Source organism: Pelobates fuscus, chromosome 3, assembly GCF_036172605.1.
Source record: "Pelobates fuscus isolate aPelFus1 chromosome 3, aPelFus1.pri, whole genome shotgun sequence".
Taxonomy (NCBI): Eukaryota; Metazoa; Chordata; class Amphibia; order Anura; family Pelobatidae; genus Pelobates; species Pelobates fuscus.
Genome location: NC_086319.1, coordinates 46,751,384 through 46,774,534, shown reverse-complemented (window position 1 = coordinate 46,774,534; position 23,151 = coordinate 46,751,384). Strand labels below are relative to the sequence as shown.

Genomic DNA, 23,151 nt, shown 5'->3' with positions numbered 1-23,151 from the left:
TACATAGGACAAGAGGTCATGCGTTTAGACTGGAAGAAAGAAGATTTTGTTTAAGGCAAAGGAAAGGTTTTTTTTACTGTAAGAACAATAAGGATGTGGAATTCTCTGCCTGAAGAAGTGGTTTTATCAGAGTGCATAGAGATATTCAAACAGCTACTAGATGCACACTTGAAAAAACAGAATATTCAAGGATATAATCTTTCAATGTAAGGTAATAACTGCTTGATCCAAGGATAAATCTGATTGCCATTCTGGGGTCAAGAAGACATTTTTTTTCCTAGCTTGATGCAAAATTGGAAGTGCTTCAAACTGTTTTTTTTTGCCTTCTTTTGGATCAACAGCAAAAAGCAAATGTGAGTAAGGCTGAACTTGATGAACGCAAGTCTCTTTTCAGCCATGTAACTATGTAACTATGTAACTATGAATAGGAACAAGAAATTGTTCAAATATGTCTTTCTGTTTCAAATGGGTATAAATAAGAGTTAACACACAGGCCAAATTTACTTAGTCCTCCATTACAATGGGTAATAGACATGTGCAATTCGTTTAGTTCTGAATGTAAATTCTGACGAATGTCGGCAATTTGGACATTCGGATGCTTCCGAATGTCCGAATTGGCGAATTGCTGATTTTTGGCAAATTGACAAATTATGGAAGTGCCGAACCGAATTGCCGAATTACCAAATTGCGAAGTGCCGAATTTCGGAAGTGCAAACCGAACCGAACTGTCGAAGTGCCGATTTGAGGAAGTGCGGAAGTGCTTCGGATTTCTGAAAAGTGTCAAAACAAGAGCGGGAGGGAAAATTACATGAATGTTGACAGGAATCTAACCCTACCCCTAACCCTAAGTCCCGTATTTCGGAAGTGCCGAGTTGCCAAAGTACCGAATTTCGGAAGTGCCGAACCGAACCAAATTTTTTGCCCATGCACATTCCTAATGGGTAGAAACATAGAAACATAGAAACATAGAATGTGACGGCAGATAAGAACCATTCGGCCCATCTAGTCTGCCCAGTTTTCTAAATACTTTCATTAGTCCCTGGCATTATCTTATAGTTAGGATATACTTATGCCTATCCCACGCATGCTTAAACTCCTTTACTGTGTTAACCTCTACCACTTCAGCTGGAAGGCTATTCCATGCATCCACTACCCTCTCAGTAAAGTAATACTTCCTGATATTATTTTTAAACCTTTGTCCCTCTAATTTAAGACTATGTCCTCTGGTTGTGGTAGTTTTTCTTCTTTTAAATATAGTCTCCTCCTTTACTGTGTTGATTCCCTTTATGTATTTAAATGTTTCTATCATATCCCCCCTGTCTCGTCTTTCCTCCAAGCTATACATGTTAAGATCCTTTAACCTTTCCTGGTAAGTTTTATCCTGCAATCCATGAACCAGTTTAGTAGCCCTTCTTTGAACTCTCTCTAAGGTATCAATATCCTTCTGAAGATATGGTCTCCAGTACTGTGTACAGTACTCCAAGTGAGGTCTCACCAGTGTTCTGTACAATGGCATGAGCACTTCCCTCTTTCTACTGCTAATACCTCTCCCTATACAACCAAGCATTCTGCTAGCATTTTCTGCTGCTCTATTACATTGTCTGCCTACCTTTAAGTCCTCAGAAATAATCACCCCTAAATCCCTTTCCTCAGATGTTGAGGTTAGGACTCTATCAAATATTCTGTACTCTGCCCTTGGGTTTTTACGTCCAAGATGCATTATCTTGCACTTATCCACATTAAATGTCAGTTGCAACAACTCTGACCATTTTTCTAGTTTACCTAAATCATTTGCCATTTGGCTTATCCCTCCTGGAACATCAACCCTGTTACATATCTTAGTATCATCCGCAAAAAGACACACCTTACCATCAAGACCTTCTGCAATATCACTAATAAAAATATTAAAGAGAATGGGTCCAAGTACAGATCCCTGAGGTACCCCACTGGTGACAAGCCCAAGCTTCGAATATACTCCATTGTTCAGTACAATGGCATGAGCACTTCCCTTTTTCTACTGCTAATACCTCTCCCTATACAACCAAGCATTCTGCAAGCATTTCCTGCTGCTCAATTACATTGTCTGTCTACCTTTAAGTCATCTGAAATAATCGCCCCTAAATCCCTTTCCTCAGATGTTGAGGTTAGCACTGTATCAAATATTCTTGTTTTTTTATGTCCAAGATGCATAATCTTGCACTTATCCACATTAAATGTCAGTTGCCACAGCTCTGACAATTTTTCTAGTTTACTTAATCATTTGCCATTTGCCATATCGCTCCTGGAACATCAGCCCTCTTGCAAATCTGAGTATTATCAGCAAAAATACATACCTTACCATCAAGACCTTCTGCAATATCACTTATAAAAAATATTAAAGAGAATGGGTCCAAGTACAGATCCCTGAGGTACCCAACTGGTAACTAGACCTTGCTTTGAATTTACTCCATTGACTACAACCCTCTGTTGCCTGTCACTCAGCCACTGCCTTACCCATTCAACAATATTGGAATCCAAACTCAAAGATTGCAGTTTATTGATAAGCCTTCTATGTGCAACAGTGTCAAAAGCCTTACTGAAATCTAGGTAAGCAATGTCTACTGCACCACCCTGATCTATAATTTTAGTTACCCAATCAAAAAAATCAATAAGATTAGTTTGGCATGATCTCCCTGAAGTAAACCCATGTTGTCTCTGATCTTGAAATCCATGTGTTTTTAGATGTTCAACAATCCTATCCTTTAACATGGTTTCCATCACTTTCCCCACTACTGAAGACCAAGGAATATAGCTGTGATGCACGGCAGAAGATTATTGAGCTTCACAAAGTGGAAAAAGTGTATAAGAAAATAGCAAAAGCATTAAAATGCCAATTTACACCATCAGTAATAATAATTAAGAAGTTCCAGTCAACTGGTAATGTTATGAATCAATCTGGAAGAGGACATGTTTCTATATTGTTTCAATGCACAGTGAAGAGGATGGTACGAGTGGCCAAAGATCACAGCTGGAGAATTGCAGATTTTAGTTACATCTTGAGATCATAAAGTCTCCAAAACTACAATCCAACGTCACATAAATCACCACAGGTTGTTTGGAAAGGTTTTAAGAAAAAATCCTCTACTCTCATCCAAAAACAAACTCAAGCATCTTCAGTTTTCCAAACACTACCGGAACTTCAACAGGGATTAGGTTCTGTGGTTAGATGAAAATAAAATAGAACTTTTTGGCTCTATTCCAATGTTGGGTTTCACGCACACAGATATATAGTAATAAAAGCCCACAGTAAAATATTGTGGTGGCTCTTTAATGTTGTGTGGCTGCTCTTCTGCCAGAGAACCTGGACATATTGTTAGGATACATGGCTTAATGGACTCTATCAAATATCAACAGATATTAAATGAACACCTGACTGCATCGGACAGAGAGCTTAACATGGGCAGTGATTGGGTCTTCCAGCAGGACAATGAAACAAAACATACATCATAATCACAGAAATAGTTTACTGACCACAAAAGCAAGGTCTTGCCATGGCCATTCCAATACAAAATGTCCAGGTCCTCTGGCAGAAAAGCTGAGAATAGTCAGAAAAAGTAAATAAACAGAGGAGAGCCAAAAAGCTAGTTGAAAAGAAAAAAACTAAACAAAAAACAACAAAAAAACAACAACAAGAAAACAGCAGAGCAGGGCATGCAAGTATAGCTGCATATATGTATGTATATAAATTGATCCAATAAAGGTGAAGCGAGAATATTGAAAAAGAACTATATAAGACATTAAGATGTGTGTTTATATAAAGTTTTGGTAGTGTGTGAGAAAGCCAAATTCTCCATGAAGTCCTTCATTTCTGGTGTTGAAATGTGTGATCATTTTCATATCAAATGTCTTTCATTTATGGGAGTGTTTGAAATTCCCTGTAAGAACTTTAATCCTGAGGTTTTGGATGGAGTGAATCAAGGAACAAACTACAGGTACTGGGAACAGAAACCACAATAGGGCAAATAGGGTCGTCATATAGGGGTCCATGTCATGCCGGCGACCCCAAAATGTATGTGAATGAAGGCGCCGAACTGGCACGGCCTGATTAGAATCCAGATGTGTCCATTTCCCCTTTAAGAATGCACTCGTACTGAGAGCAGCGCTTACTACTTTAAGGGGCAAGCTGTGCGATGGCAGACGGATCAGAGATCCCTTCCCTGCGATGGCTGTGAAATTGTGTGCGGCCTGAACAGAGGACCTCCGCTGGCTCGAGGCCCAGGTAAGTAACGCTACAAAAACACAATATGTTTGTGTATAAATATGCATGATTTAAGCAGTGCATTTTGAAAACATTGCACTCAGCACCATTTAAAACCTTGATTTTAATATTATTAAATCAGTTTACTTTATTCATCCTTATAAGTGGATTGCAATAACAATGCATACTCAAGTTTAAAAAACCCAGAATGAATTGTGATGGATAGCTTTTATCATGGTTATTATGTCAATGATAGTGTGCCTCAAATATAGTCCTCCTCTGATTGCTCACATATGTTATTTGAACTGGTCAATCAGTGAATATAATTTATTACTGCTGCTATGCTCATGAAAAGCTCTGAACTTATACACGGGTTAGAATATATTGGATTAAGTAAGTTCGAGAAAGAAAACATATTTTTATCTCATACATTGTTGAATTCACATCAGTAGAAATAGTAAATATAGAATATACTATGCAATTATTTATTGTAAATTCTGTATGTTTGTTTTTATGGGTCATTATTATATAAATCCTAACTCTTTATGAAGGGCAGAGCTCTTAGAGGCTCACATTTATTTATATGTTTTGTCTATTTTAACTGTTACTATGAGGATCACCCAGCTAGAGTTACCCAAATATTGCCTCTTGGATATGTGTATCTAACTATGAGACTAAGGTATTGTTATAAAGTATTCCCTTGTTTGAAATACATACTTAGTTTTGGGTAACAACCAGTAAGGTGAAGGTAAAATCTACAATGTTATAACATGCTAAAGTAGAGATGGCACAGCTGATGCATGAGAAGACCTAGCTAGCTGAAACAATGTATTTTTGGCTATTGGTCTCTTAATAAATCTTATATTATCAATCAGTTATGCAATTGCTCTGCTTTTTGATTCTGTGCTATTTGGGAATTGAAGTGCCCTAGTGACAGAACTCTGTATTTTTGGCACTTGGGATCAATATGTCCAAAGGCACCTCTTTCCCCTTTAATTATAACTTTTGAAGGGACAACCTAAACATCTATTGCAGCTACAATTATTTGTAGTTGTTACGGTGTTGAAAGACTATGGGTGTGGTCTCTCTTGTTTTGCCAAAGCACATTGAAATGATTTGTAAAAAAAATAAATGGTTTCTCTGCCATTCAAAGCGCACCCCTTTGTACGTATATCTATCTCCCTTTTTTGTCCTTCACATTTGTCTCCAACACCCCATCTCCTCACTTATGCCCCCCCATTTGTACCTCACTCCCACATCCGTCTCCTACCCATCTCTTTCCACTTTTGCTCCCTGCATATGCTTCTTTCCCCCAGTTTTGACCTTTTCCCTTAATTGTTTCATCCCTAGCTCCTAGTGTGTGTGTCTCTCTCTACCTTTAATCCCCTTTTCTCTCCAAATCTTATTTCTTCTATCAAATTAACCTCCCTTCACCTCACCTTTTTCCAACTCTTTACCCATCAGTCACCCCCTCCTCTTTCTCATCATCCCTGACCCACGAAACCTTTACACTTATTATCACTAACTCATATTGCATTGTGACTGAATGGGACTGCAGCAGAGAGGATTGGTACATGCAGGGCCGGACTGGCCCACCGGGATACCGGGAAATTTCCCGGTGGGCCGCGGCACCTGGGGGCTGCGCAAGTATGTGCCACCGGGTGGCCGGTCCGGTGGCACACTCAGAGGGGGGCCGGCGGCCACGTTCCACACTGCAGCCTCGCCGGTCCGGCTGCACTCCTACTGCTGAGGGCTGAAGGGGGAGGGAGCATATCTCTACCATGCTCCCTCGCGGTTCCCACAATTCACAGCAGCATCCGTTCTGTGAATTGTGGGAACCGCGAGGGAGCATGGTAGAGATATGCTCCCTCCCCCTTCAGCCCTCAGCAGTAGGAGTGCAGCCGGACCGGCGAGGCTGCAGTGTGGAACGCGGCCGTCCCCCTGACTCCTCGACTCCTCTAAGGTGGGTGGGGTGGGGGTGAATAGAGAGAGATACAGAGGGGGGGGTAATAGAGAGAGATACAGAGGGGGGTAATAGAGAGAGATACAGGGGGGGTTAATAGAGAGAGATACAGAGGGGGGTAATAGAAAGAGATACGGGGGGGTTAATAGAGAGAGATACAGGGGGGGTTAATAGAGAGAGATACAGAGGGGGGTTAATAGAGAGAGATACAGAGGGGGGGTTAATAGAGAGAGATACAGGGGGGGTTAATAGAGAGAGATACGGGGGTGGTTAATAGAGAGAGATACAGAGGGGGGGTTAATAGAGAGAGATACGGGGGGGTTAATAGAGAGAGATACAGGGGGGTAATAGAGAGAGATACAGAGGGGGGTTAATAGAGAGAGATACAGAGGGGGGTTAATATAGAGAGATACAGGGGGGGTTAATAGAGAGAGATACAGGGGGGTTAATAGAGAGAGATACAGAGGGGGTGAATAGAGAGAGAGACAGAGGGGGGATGAATAGAGAGAGAGACAGAGGGGATGGGGGGTGAATAGAGAGAGAGAGACGGGGGGTGAATAGAGAGAGAGACAGAGGGGGGGGAGTGCCACATGGAGAGGGGGGAGAGTGAGACACAAGGGGAGAAAGAGGGGCGAATAGAGAGAGACAGAGGGGGAGGGAGAGTGCCACAGGGAAACTCTAGCCCTGGAGCTACGGGCTAGAGTTCACTCTCACCACTGCGACCACCAGGGATTCCTGGTGTTCCCAGTGGTGAGAGTGAACTCTAGCCCCATACAAACACTGCCCACACACACACCATACACATTCACACACTGCCCCCCATACACACACACAGACCCCCCACACACACATTGCCCTACACACACACACAGCCACCTATACACACATTGCCCCACACACCCTACACACTAAACCTTACACACATTGCACCCCTCACACATTGCACCACTGCTCCTATACCCTACTACAGCCCCATATCCCAACGGTTTGACTATTTACTCTGGGAGCGGGTCCCGGCACTCCTGGCACCATAACCACTACACAGAGCTGTAGTGGTTATTGTGCATGGATTATTTCTTTAAATAATCTATAAGTGCCCCTCCTGAGATCAGGCTCTGGATCCGCCACTGATTTTATATGTGTGTATATATATATATATATATATATATATAATTATGCCTATAATATTTACACATATATTAATGTACATTTATATATGCATAATACACTAAGAAATGTCATTAATATGTACCATATGTAATGAGCAGATATTGGCCCAGTCTTGTTTCTAGGTGCATAATCCAGCACAATAACATATTTAAAGTGAAGAGTGCACCCACAGGACTTCAAAATAAACAAGATAAACGTAATTTTTTACAGTTGTGCCCTACATACATTCACTATTTCAGTCCCATTACCAAGCTTTCCTTAATATGTCATGGTAGTTGGACTGAAACATTGGTTATATGCAAAGGCACGTCTGCTTAAAATAAATCTGCACTCTTTTTTTTTTAGCCTATATGTGCCTTTTTTCACGTTGGAGTAATAATTTTAATTTTAAGTTATCTTTTCTAACTCTGTATCTGCACACTATGCTGGCGCGACGCATTATGGGGCTGGTAAATAATTTTTTTCCAGGGCTGCTTTTAATTCCCAGTCCGGCCCTGGGTACATGTCTTTGCACATAATGCACACAGTGAATAGGAAGAGGTAGGATATTATATTATGCTCCTTTCACTCACAGCGGGCACTGTGCACTCTGTGCTACTCTGATAAACCAGAAGTAAGAACATGCTCACCCTCTCTGCTGTTGTCCCACTTGGCTAAGCTGTTACAATTCGCAGCCAGGAAGGGATTTTTGCCTCTCCCCCCGACCCTGCTTTTTCCTGAGGTGCCCCATCTGCCAGGATTCTCTTGATTACCAGGCTGTCATACATATTTGGGTCCCTGTCAAAAAGAAACACTGAAAAAAAAAAAATCAAACTGTGTGTTTTGACGGAGAAACGTCTGCTTACAATAACAATATAGAATGATTAGAAGTTGTATTATTGTTTTAATTATATTCAATGTAATTTTCTCCATAGGATTACTTAACAACACACAAATATGGAAATGCGGCAAGAAAAGATCTGTGGAACACACTCTCCAAGGTAAACAAAATCAACAATTTACAAATAATTGTGCCCTTCCCTATATTCCTATTTTGGAATACTATTTATTTTAAGGGCAAAGTGAAATTCCCTTGAAAGATGATTTGTCATGCAAAAACACTGCTCACAAAAATGTGGTTTGATCATAGTGACAGAATAACGGTGAAAACATTTTAACATTTTAGCATTTTGTAGTGTATTCACATTCATATTCATATTCATATTTTAATGCATATAACATATACTTGTTCCATAGAACACCTTAACAAAATACTTTTCCTGACTAACTATACATTCTTTTTAGGAAGTAAGTCTATGAATATATCAAGAAAGTTATGGTGGGGAGAAAATGTGATTGAAAACCCCTTCCACCTGAAGTCAGTGGATAGTTAATACAATGTTAAACACAGATCTGCACACCAGTCAAGTCATGAGACTTGCTTTTCCCACAGAAATCTCAACTTTGTAGTGATTTTACTACTGCAAGGGATTCTGGGTGGGCATATGCAAATAGGTTCAACAAAGAATCACCTTTTTTGCCTCATTATTCCATTTTAAACATGGATTCTTTGGAGTTTATGTGTGCTGCAAACAACAGCTTTAAAACGCAACTCAGTAAGAGATGCAAAGCCAGTGAACCACTCATAAACAGCTGTCCATGAGTGGTTCTCCGCCAAGAGGCCATTCCACCAAGTTAAACTCCTAATATCCTGAAAATAGAAGTCACAACCCTTTCTCTCAACAGTAAAATAAACGTACTATAGTCAGAAAGGGGGAAAAGTCAATGGTATCGCTCATATGCCTTTTAGCATTACATTAACATCACAGAGATTTCTATAACACTTTTTAAAAAAATCTTATTTTAGAAATATATGTTTTAACTGTACTTCAGACGAGATTAGTATTTGACAGTATTTATTTATATATTTGTCAAACCTGCTATATGTGAGAAAAACTGATTTTTCCTTTTATAGTTATATTTCGGACCCTGTGTGAAATATTGCAAGATGAGGGATACTCCCAACATATCCATGATGGTTGAATGAATGCATTGAGTAAATTTGCATATTTACATTTTATTTTTGGCCGAACAGCAATCTATACAGAAAATTGTTGATTTGGCATACATTTATGCACTAACTATGCAATGCATGTTTCAAATACATATTATGCAAACATTTCTTCAAACAAAAACTGCTTGGTAGTGAAGGAATTAACACCTGTAAAATGTACCTGTTCCTTGCAATGCTCCCAAGTAACATAATTAATTATAAAGTATAGGGAAGCTGGTTGTTAGGTTGGTTGTTATAATAAGTTTTTGCACTGGGGATCTACTTTCTAGTCAACCCTGCATTAACCCCTTAAGGACCAAACTTCTGGAATAAAAGGGAATCATGACATGTCACACGTCATGTGTCCTTAAGGGGTTAAAGGGACTCTCCACTGCCCAAATAAAAAAATAAAATAAAATAAAAAATACAGATCACTGTTAAGTAAATCTGCAGATAAATTAATAAAACTAAAGGCTGAGCTGGTTTACTTCTCGCAGGTCTTTTCACAGCAGTCCAGTCTTTTAATTTCCACAAATGGTTCATGGCTTGTTCTTGGTAACAGTTCCCAAGGAGACACTGCACACATAGACATTACACATGTTGAAACACACAGTTGTGTTCAAAAGTTTGCATACCCTTGGAGAATTTGTAATATATGGACCATTTTTAAAGAAAACATGAGTGAGCAGGCAAAACACATTTATTTTACTTCTTATGGGATTCATATTCAACTGTGGGTTATAACAAAATGGACACAATCATAAAACAAAACATGGGAATGAATAAAAAAATAATTAAATGACCCCTGTTCAAAAGTCTACATACCCTTAGTTCTTAACACTATGCATTGCCCCCTTTAGCATCAATGACAGCGTGCAGGCTCCTAATTCTTGCAGGTGGTATAGCTGCCCATTTGTCTTGGAAAAGGGCCTCCAGGTCATGCAAAGTCTGTAATTGTCTTGCATGAACCACACATTTGAGATCTCCTCAGAGTGGCTCAATGATATTAAGGGGATCATATAGTGCCAGGTAAAACAAAGCCGTTTTTCTGGCACTATAGTGTTAAACGGTCTCTCCCTAACACCCCCCTTCTGTGGGGCTGAAGGGGTTAAAATCCCTTCAGCCACTTACCTGAATCCAGCGCCCTCGGTGCTGGGTCAGGCTTTGCCCATGCTCTTCCCCCGCCGGCTAATAAGACCTAATGCGCATGCTTTCATTATTCAATGCTTTCCTATGGGAAAAATCTGATGCCTGAGGTCCGTTAGGACGTTCAGCCTCAGATAACAGACCAAAAGTCTGTTTGGATTCCAAAAGCTCTCTAGTGGCCTTCTGTTAGACAGCCACAGAGGGAAGATTTAGAGCTACAATGTAAACATTGCAGCTCTCTGGAACAGCAATGTATTACATTGCAGCACTAGGTGCAAAAGGGACACAGCACCCAGACCACTTCAATTAGCTGAAGTAGTCTGGGTGCCTACAGTGTCCATTTAAGGTTAAGAGACTGTGATGGCCATTTCAGAACCTTCACCTTTTGCTGCTGTAACTACTGGAGAGTCAACTTGGCCGTGTGCTTAGGGTCATTGTCATGCTGGAAAGTTAAAGAGCCTCCCATGTGCAGCCTTCGTGCATAAGAATGCAAATTGTCTGCCAGTATATTATGATAGCATGCTGCATTCATCTTGCCATCAATTTTCACAAGATTCCACGTGCCTTAAGAGATCACACAACCACAACTATGCTTCACAGTGGAGATGGGATTTTTTTCACTATAGGCATTGTTGACCCCTCTCTAAACATAGTGCTTATGGTTGTGAGCATAAAGCATGCAGTGTGCCAGAAGCTGTGAGGCATGTAAATGTGTTGTCAGGCATATTGTAACTGGGCTTTTTTGTGGCATTGGCTCAGTAAATACTTTTTTCCGGCAACTCGACTATGCAGCTCATTTATGTTCCAGTATTGTTGTATTGTGCTTCTTGAAATAACTGCATCGTCTTTTTACAGAGAAGCCTGTATTTCTCCTGAGGTTTTTTTCTTAGTATCCAAAACAATTCTTCTGGCAGTTGTGGCTGAAATCTTTCTTGAGCTACCTGATTTGGTATCAAGAAATCCCTGAATTTTTCACTTCTTAATACGTGATTGAACAGTACTGACTGGCATTTTCAAGGAATTGGATATTTGTTATATCTTTTTCCATCTTTATAAAGTTCCATTACCTTGTTACACAGGACTTTTGACAGTTCTTTTCTGCTCCCCATGGCTCAGTATCTAGCCTCAGTGCATCCACCTGAGAGCTAACAAACTCATTGACTATTTATACACAGACACTAATTACAATTTAAAAAGCCACAGGTGTGGGAAATTAATCTTTAATTGCAATTTTAACCTGTGTGTGTCAACTTGTGTGTCTGCAACAAGGCCAAACATTCAAGGGTATGTAAACTTTTGATCAGGGTCATTTGGTTGATTTCTGTTATCATTATGGTTTAGAAAGGAGCCACACAACTATGTGATAATAAATGGCTTAATATGATCACTACCCTTCAATAAAATACATGTTTTGCATGATTAGTCATATTTTCAAATTCAATGCCAAAATTTAACAATTTCTGCCAGGGTATGCAAACTTTTGAACACAACTGTACATAATATATAATGGTATTTACTAATTTGCGTAAATTAGTTTATATTATTTATATTTTCCGTGTTTCTTCATATACATGAAAATGGTAAATGCCCTAACATTATTTTAAAACCAAATACCCACCAGATACATTGCATTAATTGGATCATAGTAGAAAAATGTGTGTCAACACAAAAACATGACACACAAATGGATGCTTTATTTTCTTGCATCTTAATTGAGCCTGCAGCTCTCTGATAATTTACCGCATTGTGTCTTTTAGGCCATGAAGAATGAAGGTAAATCTGTGAACATCCAGGAAGTAATGGACCAGTGGACTCTACAAATGGGTTATCCTGTCATAACGATCCTAAGGAATGAAACTACTGATGATGTAATAACAATTACTCAGGAACACTTCTTATATAACATGGATGCAAATATCAGAGACCCTGATGCCAGGAATAAGAGGTAAAATTACAACTATAGTTCTATGTAGTGCATATTTTTAAACCTTTGCCCCTCTAATTTAAGACAATGGTAGTTTTTCTTCTTTAGATATAGTCTCCTCCTTTACTGTGTTGATTCCCTTTATATATTTAAATGTTTTCATCATATCCCCTCTGTCTCGTCTTCCCTACAAGCTATACATGTTAAGATCCTTTAACCTTTCCTGGTATTTTATCCTGCAATATATGAACCAGTTTAGTAGCCCTTCTCCAAACTCTTTCCAAAGTATCAACATCCTTCTGAAGATACGGTCTCCAGTACTGCGTACAATACTCCAAGTGAGGTCTCACCAGTGTTCTGTACAATGATATGAGCATTTCCCTATTTCTACTGCTAATACCTCTCCCTATAAAACCAAGCATTCTGCTAGCATTTCCTACTGCTCTATTACATTGTCTTCCTACCTTTTAAGTGATTAAGAGGAATTCCTGTTCTTTTCACAGCCTCAGGGCTGTGTGAGCTGTGCAGCCGCACAGTTCGCACATGGCCGGGTGACAGGAGTGCAGCTAAATACCCAGGTGGAGGATTTCATTATTCTCCACCCGGGACTATGAAAGTAAATAGGATGGCAGCAGGGGCGGGGCTTGTGAGTGGGAGAGGCAGGGTTAGATGTTTGTGAAGCTAAAAGCTCCCAGAAGCTCCTGGTAACTGCTGCACAGGAAGGAGTCCCTGCTTCCCCAATAACTAGGCTACAGTTGCACTCCCTCCACTTCTTCTCTTCTAGCCATACTGGAACAAGGTAAGTGTATGTGACTGTCTGCCTGTGTGCCTGTGACTGTCTGCCTGTGTGTGTGATTGTGTGTGTGGCTGCCTGCCTGTGTGTGCCTGTCTGCTTGTGTATGTGACTGCATGCCTGTCTGTAAGTGACTGTCTGCCTGTGTGTGTGTGTGTGTGTGTGTGTGTGTGAGTGTGACTGTCTACCTGTATGTGTGACTGTCTGCCTGTCTGTGTGTGACTGTCTGCCTGTGTGTGTGACTGTTTGCCTGTCTGTGTGTGTGTGACTGTCTGCCTGCCTGCCTGCGTGCGTGTGTGTGTGTGTGTGTGTGTGTGTGTGTGTGTGTGAGACTGTCTGCCTGTGTGTGACTTTCTGCCTGTGTGTGTGTGTGTGTGTGACTGTCTGCCTTTGTGTGATTGTCTGCTTGTGTGTGACTGTATATGTGTGTGTCTGTAACTGTGTGTGTGGCTGAAGCTGTGCCTTTGTGTGTGCCTGTGCCTGTATGTGTGACTTCAACTGTGTGTATGACTTTCTGCCTTTCACCGAGTGTGTGTGTGTGCCTATTTGTGGGCATGAGTGTCTGCTTGCCTGTAACTGAGTGTGTGTGACTATCTGTTTGTAACTGAGGGTGTGTGACTGTCTGCTTGAGACTGTGTGTGTGTGACTGTCTGCCTGTAACTGTGTGTGTGACTATCTGCCTGTAACTGTGTGTGACTGTGTGCCTGTAACTGAGCGTGTGTGACTGTCTACCTGTAACTGTGTGTTTGTCTCTGTGACTCAATGCCTGTAACTGAGCATGTGTGACTGTCTGCCTGTTCGTGTGTGTGTGTGTGTGTGTGTGTGTGTGTGTGTGACTGTCTGCCTGTAACTGTACATCACAGTATTATGTGACATACTTAGTTTGCCCCTCTGTAATGCAGCAGAGGCAGTCAGGCACTTCTGGCCTACACTTCTCTGCTGGCTGCAGATCATATAGCTTTCTTCCGAGCTCCAGCCAATTGGTGCATTTCTGCGGATTACCAGAGGAAAGCTCTGACAATGTAAATGCCTGAGCTAACGAGACAGTTACTCATAGTCTGCACCTGGTAAAGGGGCAGACCAGATTCCCAGCACACTGGAGCACCAGAGATCTGCATTCCTCCCTCACTGCAAGGTAACATCAGGGAAGGGGGAATGAATATTTGTTTTTAAATCATTATTAATTTCATAAATCCCCAATACAAACCTACACCCCTATACACACACATATATGGATGAACGTGTATGACTGGGGAGGATTGGGGGGGAGCACCGTGAAGAATTTTCGCACAGGGCGCCTAATGGCCTAAGGCCGGCCCTGCTCCCAGGTATTGAAAGACACCTGGGGTTCCTTGGTACCAGCAGGGCTTTACAGAGAACCACGGTCACAATGGTTGCCTCCTAAAAGACAAAACTGTCCACACCTGTTAGATCATTGCTAGAAGAACATGTTAGAAAGTCTAGTTAGGTTAGTAATGAAAGTCAAACATTTTTTTTTACTTCAAATATATGGCTAGTATTGTTAAACAGCACGCTGCATTTCTCTAACAAAAATAAATATATTTATAGTATTGGTTTCTATATTTTTTGTACAAGAATCTCAGTTCTATTCTCTGGAAACAGTCCTTAAATTTAGTGTTTTATTTATTCTCATAGTAAATCTGAGAAGGCTGTGTATTTATAATGTCTTGCTTAGCTCTAATTCTACACAATTCCCAATTTGGTGAATACACCCCATTGCATTCATGTCACGTATTTATTCAGTGAAATACACCATACTGAGCAAACATCTTATGATATACATCAAGATATGACTCAAGCTGGTTCTGAAATATAACACATTCTATCAACTGGAATGTAGCCAGGATTTTCTAACAACCCCCAGAGGTGGCCAAGTTTAAGCTATTTCTGTCAGAATTTGCATTTTAAGTGAAATTTAAATGGACTGTTAACCCTATACTTTTCAATAATGTGTATGCACATGTTAAAAACATTTTTGCACTGATCAACAGTAAAGTGAATTTAGACCATCAAAACCATATTTCACTTGCTCCAACAATATTTTAACCTGCAGAGAAATACGTCTCTGCCCGTGTTACATTCTGTTTCTCTACATCTCTGCTGAGATATTGTAACTGTTGTTCTTTATAATTCAATTCACTCTCGATAGTAAACCTTGTATGTTGTGATAAATGGGAAGGAGTATGGTTACATTGAGTATGATTATTTGTACACTACATAATTCTTTGCAGGGTGCAATAATAACCTGCAATGCCCTGTATCATGAAAATTCTTGCACATGAGCATGACACCTACTTATATTTTACCTTTAATGTAATTTTAGGAAGTTAAAAAGGTTCCTTGCAAATGCCCATAAGCTTTTTGTGTATCCATGAACATCAGTAAATACCAAACATTGCAGTTTTATAGTATGCATTTCTTCAGTCTTCATATTTTTATGTAATATGTGTGATATAAATTTAGCACCACACTTTTTGATGGATAGACAAAAGAACAAAAAAAATGTTTAAAAAAATACTTTTAAAATGTAAATCAGTCCTGTGAAGTACAAACAAAAACAGGGATTATCAATAAATAAAAAAATATACAACCACATCCACTAATGTATTGGGGGAAGAAATATTCAAATTGTTTTCTCCAATGCATCTTGCTTGTCAAATAATGATTAGTGTTATTTCCCATTTGCTGACTTTGCTCAAATCAAGGGAGACATTGCAGAACATCTGCTTATAATTATCAACAAAAATAAATGACATAGATTTACATAATCTGTGTGTATTGTGACAAACTGTTAATAGAGTGGCAGGTATCATATTAACATTGACTTTATATGCGTTCAATAAAAATATACAGACCACTTGAAAAATATCCTTTTTTTTTTTTTTTTTTTAATTCTTTATTTTTACTGTGCACGTAAATTGTACAGGCTGGCGAGAGGTGCCCCAAAAGCAATCCTCCGGCTTCTTACACGCTTAACATGCGGGGCACATGAATGACAGGCACATTTTTGTTTTTAAATCAGGCTTAAACATTTAGCTTTAAACACAGATGGAAATTATAAGTATGTTAGGATGTTGCTATAACAATGCTATAAACAATCTGAGTAGTGTAATTGCATATCAGTAGTAGTAACACGCTGGAAACATGTACATATGACTTTAGTTATTCATCGCTTCACGTTGCTAGATTAGTTACGCCTATACGTATGAGACTGAAACTCAATAGCGTTGCTAGAATAGTGCAATAACCCTGTTATGGGCAATCCGGTCAATGTAATTGCGTATCCTTGGGGATTACAGGTTAGGCATATGAGCCTATGTCGTACGATAATCATCGCTTAACTGTGCTAGATTAGCTATGCTCACGTATATCACAGATTGATAGGATTGATTTGCACGTGTTTTGTTTTAAACAAGATGTAAACGCATGGTCAGCAGAAAGGTTATGCGTAATGACATTGGTTATAAGCTAACTCAAGTTAACTTAGCTTATGCATGCATGCTTTCCTTTACTGTTGCTGACACTGAGAGCTTAGTATAGCAGTCCCGATAACAGTCGCTTGGACATGTAGCTGTACAGTCCTCTTGCAAGCTTTCCTCGCTGTTCTGGAGGGTTTAAACCCTGGATCAGTCCATGCATCGACGGTGTTGCTTGTTGATGTGAGGTAGCCTGGTGAGGACTGTCGCCATCTTGGGTGTTTGGAGATCTGCGTTTCCCAGCGGGGCCCGCTTGTGTGCTAACCTGCATGTTCTGCGGGGCGATTGTCACATCTCCAGTCCTGGGTGCCGCTTCAGGGTGTGGGTTGCTTGGTGCTGGTTGTTGCTTAGGCCTGGTGGTGCTTGCACACTGCAGTGGTCTCTGCAGTCTGGTTCCCGCTCTTGCAGCTGCCGCCATCTTAAGTTGGGCTTTGGGCCTGCACGGTGGCAGTGTCTCCGCTTTATGGCCACATGGCTTTATGGCCAGGACCGGGATCACCCCCCCGGTCCAGAGGGGGGGGGTCGGGACCGGATCCGCCGGTGTTCCGTTTGGCTGTCGGGTTCCGTTGGGCAGGATAGTGGAGTGGCGGCCGTCCACTCCACTCACCGCCAGGCAGGCCCCCACCCGGTACAGCAGGGACCTCTCCTCCGAGGGACTAGAGCCCCAACGGCAAGCCTCTCCTCGGTTCTGGAAGCCCATGCGCGTTAAGGTACGTGGATGCCGAGCAGTTATTTCTCCCATAACCGCCGATTAATGTGTCTATCTAGGCATGTAGTGCGGGAGCCGGTCTCTCATGCGACCGCTCGGCTCGGCGGCCCGGCCCCGCCCCCCCAATATCCTTTTTTTTCTTGCTTACAATGATAAATAAATTCCTAATAAATGATAAATTCCTAATATTGTTACTGCAAAATCAACTTTTCTAAGTGCATATTTTAAAGTCAAAATTATGTATTTTTTGAGTAGATGTTTAAGAAATATTAAAAAGAAAAACTGAAATATGCTGCTTGCATTATATCATTAGTAGTGATGTCCCGAACGGTTCGCAGGCGAATAGTTCCAGGCGAACATAGCATGTTCGCGTTCGCCACGGATGGCGAACATATGCAATGTTCTGTCTGCCCCTATTCGTCATCATTGAGTACACTTTGACCCTGTACCTCACAGTCAGCAGACACATTCCAGCCAATCAGCAGCAGACCCTCCCTCCCAGACCCTCCCACCTCCTAGACAGCATACAATTTAGATTAATTCTGAAGCTGCATTCATTTTTTTTAATTATTTTTTTTGTGTTTGTGTTTATTATACATTATCCTCCATAGCCAGTAACCTGTGTTTAGTATACATTACCCCCCATAGCCAGTAATCTGTGTTTATTTTACATTATCCTCCCATAGCCAGTAACCTGTGTTTATTATACATTATCCCTCCATAGCCAGTAACCTGTGTTTATTATACATTATCCCCCCATAGCCAGTAACCTGTGTTTATTATACATTATCCCTCCCATAGCCAGTAACCTGTGTTTATTATACATTATCCTCCCATAGCCAGTAACCTGTGTTTATTATACATTAACCTCCCATAGCCAGTAACCTGTGTTTATTATACATTATCCTCCCATAGCCAGTAACCTGGGTTTATTATACATTATCCCTCCATAGCCAGTAACCTGTGTTTATTATACATTATCCCCCATAGCCAGTAACCTGTGTTTATTATACATTATCCCTCCATAGCCAGTAACCTGTGTTTATTATACACTATCCCCCCATAGCCAGTAACCGAAAGATTACTTAGTACTAGTAAATAATATGCCCCTACTAGATATACCGCGAGTAGGGGCATGTCTAGTAAGCAGTGTCTAGTAAGAAGGGTATGATGGCTTTTTATTTGGCCTTTTTGGGGGCTGAAAAATGAAGATTTAAAAAAAAAAAAAGACGGCAAATGTTAAGTTTATTTTTTTTACAAGTTAGTTATTTTATTCCCCCCTCACTATTTTTAGGGTGAGGGGGGTAGGTAGGGGATAATTTGATTTGGGTGGGGGTGTGTGACTAGGGGCTTGGGACCCCTAGTGACCTTGATTGGGGGGATTTTCATTTAGGGCCCCCACCCACCTCTCAGGTATGGGGGCCGGGGGGAGGACAGTAGGTCCCCCCCTCTCTTTATTTAGGGCCCCCACCCACCGCTCAGGGGTGGGGGCCAGGGGGGGAGGACAGTAGGTCCCCACCCTTATTGTTTTTTTAGGGCCCCCACCCACCGCTCAGGGGTGGGGGCTAGGGGGACAGTAGGTCTCCCCCTTATTGTTTTTTTAGGGCCCCCACCCACCGCTCATGGGTGGGGGCCGGGGGGATGACAGTAGGTCCCCCCTCTCTTTATTTAGGGCCCCCACCCACCACTCAGGGGTGGGGGCTGGGGGGGAGGACGGTAGGTCCCCCCCACCATTCTTATCTAGGGCCCCCACCCACCGCTCAGGGGTGGGTGCCGGGGGGAAGACATGCTTCAACTATGTAATTTTCCATGGGAGTTTTGCCATGGATCCCCCCTCCAGCATGCCACAGTCCAGGTGTTAGTCCCCTTGAAACAACTTTTCCATCACTATTGTGGCCAGAAAGAGTCCCTGTGGGTTTTAAAATTCACCTGCTGAATGAAGTCTATGTTCGCGACATCACTAATCATTAGTAAATTGCTCATGTGAACAGTCAATTGAACCACATGTTAAGTCATTAATGATAGGTATCTACCAGTTTGTTCCTTGGCATTTTTTGTTTTGAGTCATTTCAAAGTTTTTTTGTTTTTTGTTTTGTGCTTGGGGTTGTTGTCCTGCTTGAAGGTCAACTTTCTTCCATGTTTCAGCTTTTTAGAAGACTGAAAAAGGTTTGCCTGCAGTATTCCTAACATTTGTCTTTTTCAGTCCTCCCTTCAATTATTACAAGATTCCCATGAAACCACCTCCACGGCATGATACTCCTTTGTTAGGATAGTGTTTGTTGAGATTTTGCCAATGATTTGTTTATGGCACATAAACATTCTGAACACAAACCATTTTTCTATATCTTGAGTCGGTCTGAGTCAAGATTTTGTAAAAATATCTAGATGAGCTTTCATATGGTTGATTTTGAGTTTTATCACCTTCCTACACATGACAGTTTCATTCTTGAAAAAGTTGCATGGTGCTCATTTACTCCTGTCTAATCTACTGACCTCTGCAATTAATTTAAAGTGGCTGATTACTTTCCCTTACAAAGATCTCCCTTGCTTGGTCGTTTAATTTTTGAGGACAACCTTTCCTTGGCCGTGTCTGGGTGGTGTGATAAGGTCTCCACTTACAGATAATGAATCCAATAATGCTAACTGTGATTTTCAAACACTGTAATGTAACTTTTTTATTTTTTCCTAACTGATATACCACAGTTTGAGTGCTCTTTCTTGTACTACTGTAGAATACTTTTTCTTCTTCATTGTCATAGCTTCTGTCAGATCTGCAGCCTAGCCAATAAACCTTATCCAGAGTGAGACTTTTATTCAGAGAAAATGCTTAGTACCTTAATGGCTCATTGATATGGGCCAGTTGTTAGTGAATTGTATTGCCATTAAGACTTTTTTTTTCTGTTGCGTAAATATAGAGCTTTCACAGTAAAGTTACATAAATGTGCAACATTGACTTTTTTTCTTTCATAATAAAAGCAAACAAATATTAGCACATATATTTCTTTAATTACAAAATCTAATGTAAACAGTTTTTTTTGCAGGTTTAGCTGTTTTCACGTAACACAAGTTAATGAATAAAATGTGAGAAATGGTTGAGGGTCTGAATACTTTTGCCAGGCATTGCATAATAAATTACAAGCAATTTAACAAAGCGGAGCTGCATTACAATAGTCCAAAATCATTGCCTTTATTATGTGTTCAAAATTAAAGTGCGTATTGAAGCACCCTAATTACACTTCTGATGTTTGTCTATAGTTTTATTAAAACAATTTAGTGCAAATCAGCATCCCCATAAAGCTTTATGGATATTTCAGGGTAGCTCAATTGTTCTTATTCAAAATACTGTGAAATAGCACTTTCCTTAAAACCTTTAAACAATTATTGTTTGGTGTGTTTTTTTTTTAAATAGAAAATTGTTCATGTACTTCTATAATCCACATTTATGTTTTTTTCTATCTTTTAGTGAAATATAATATTTTCAATCCCCATATGTGATACATTTGTTTCCAATATATTTTAATACACATCAAATTAATTTATTTCAAAAAAATATATATCATAAATCAGAAACATCTCCTTAAATTTGGAGTGATATGGTACTGAATTTGCTACTACTATGACTGTGTATAACCTCAATTATAAGAAATATATTTTTCACCTTCTTCAGGTTAGTGTTTGTTTTATAAGGAAGAAGGACATTTTATATCATAGTAAAAGATGTGTCACTCCATTACACTTAAAGATGTCAAAGTTGGGTGATAATGCTAAGAATCTTCATGTCGGTGTCTCAAGGCTGCTAATGAGCTTCTAGGTTCAGTGGTTCAAATACCCTTCTGCCCACTCACATAATCTGTACAAATCTTATTTCTTTCCATTCTTTACTAATCCAGAATTTGACACCATAACAACAGTGCAGCAGGGATTTTCTCTCTAATAAAATAAACTCTTTTAATTCTTCCTGTACGAAACTCTTTGTGTTGCATTGTTCAATAAGCTTACATTGTAGTGTTGAAGATTATATTTCTTTCATTTTCTTTTTTTCTAAATCATCTTACAATATTCACATAAAACATCTTTGTCTTGCTTCCGTGGTTGTTGACCAGCATTTATAATATTGGAAATCTGAGTGTAATATACAGATTTAATGCACAGTAATTAGATAGTAGGGATCCTTAGTGTGATTACCGTATTTAGAGATCATGTCAAATATTTTGAGCATCATTCATTTCACACACATCGCTGTACCCCCTTGGCTGTATATAAATGTTTGTATTTTTATTTATTTATTCTTTTTAATTTGCTTTTGTATTACACAGCCTTGCAGCAGTAATGCTACAACTGCTTGTGGATCATAAAATACCCCTTTCTATTTCAGTAGAAGTGTTGTCTTTTAGTTGAAATCAGCAACCGAGAGGTTTGCCTTGGCTGGGCAGGTGAACTTGCACTTTATTGGCCATTGGAGTGCAACTAAAAACCTCCTGTAGTAAATTTTAGCCAAGATGGTAAATCCTTAAAAATAAAATAACGTGTCAAATAAAATATCATACTCAGTAAAAAAAAAAAAGAAATAAGGAAGTCAGTTAAGCTGGGTCAAAACCAAAATACTAAGACTCAAAAACACTACAAAATAGTAATAACTGTGATAAGGCACTGTCTATGGTGTCAGTGGGTACATACGTTAGTTTGATTGTGAATTTCGGCAGTTATAATTCTGCCCATAAGTTCACACTACCATAAGTTCACTACAGCTGTCGCTGGCACTGAATTTGGCTTCCGAGATCACTGTCACTCCACTTTGGCTAGTACAGACAGTGTCATGAGTGCAACCATCAATGAAGATGCTGTCCAAGGTACATTAAGGCTTCCTAATACCATTGCAGTTGTACTAAAAATCTCTGTTAATTAAATGTGCGTGAGGATTGAGGATAGCAAGCATGCAACTTTTTTTCTGCTTGTGTATACAAGTACTTTACTGATCACATGTTACATAATGTAACTTACATTCTCACATTCTCTGACAAGCTAGGGCAAAAAGGTGATATTTCATACAAGCTAGAAAGAAGCACATGCTAGCCTTGTGTGTAGAGCTTTTACAAGTGAGGAATTTAAGATGACAATTCCGAAGTATTTAGCACTCTAGAACATCTAAATTATGAATATATAAACAAGAGGCACATTCAATGCCAACCAATATTTCAAGTGCAAAGCAATACTATTTTATAAAAGGAAAGGCAATGACCCTTTGGCAAATGACTGTACCTAGCAAAAAATCCTAACATTTACAAATCAATTTAATCTATTTAAGATTTTTAAATTTCAGATTTGTCAAGGTCTCAGCTTCACAAACACATAAAAAACAATATACATTTAAATAAAAATACATTTTGAATGAAACCTAACAATGCTGGAATATATTAACCCCGTAAGGATGGAGGCAGTTGTACAAGTTCTGACCAAAACAAAATGCCTGCACTACAGAGTCAGTTTTTTCCAATGCCTGGTGCTTATCCACAATAATACAAAACCATGTGTTCCATGACAGCACTTCAGGGACTTCTCAAAAGGGCAGAATATTAAAACTTAGCTCAGATAATCATGATGAAAGTTTATTATAAACTGAAACATTGATTATTTTTCAATATGTAAATAAAAGCTATGTTTTAATGTTCTACAATTTTGA

General features: G+C 39.9%; 1 protein-coding gene across 1 annotated transcript in view; it reads left to right on the top strand.

Moving 5' to 3' along the window:
• Positions 1 to 23,151, top strand: part of TRHDE (thyrotropin releasing hormone degrading enzyme) — a 768,585-nt gene that overhangs the window by 601,510 nt on the left and 143,924 nt on the right. Inside the window, exons 9-10 of the mRNA XM_063446120.1 lie at positions 8,285 to 8,350; positions 12,306 to 12,493. Of these exons, the coding sequence (XP_063302190.1) occupies positions 8,285 to 8,350; positions 12,306 to 12,493 (254 nt within the window). The remainder of the gene's footprint in view (positions 1 to 8,284; positions 8,351 to 12,305; positions 12,494 to 23,151) is intronic.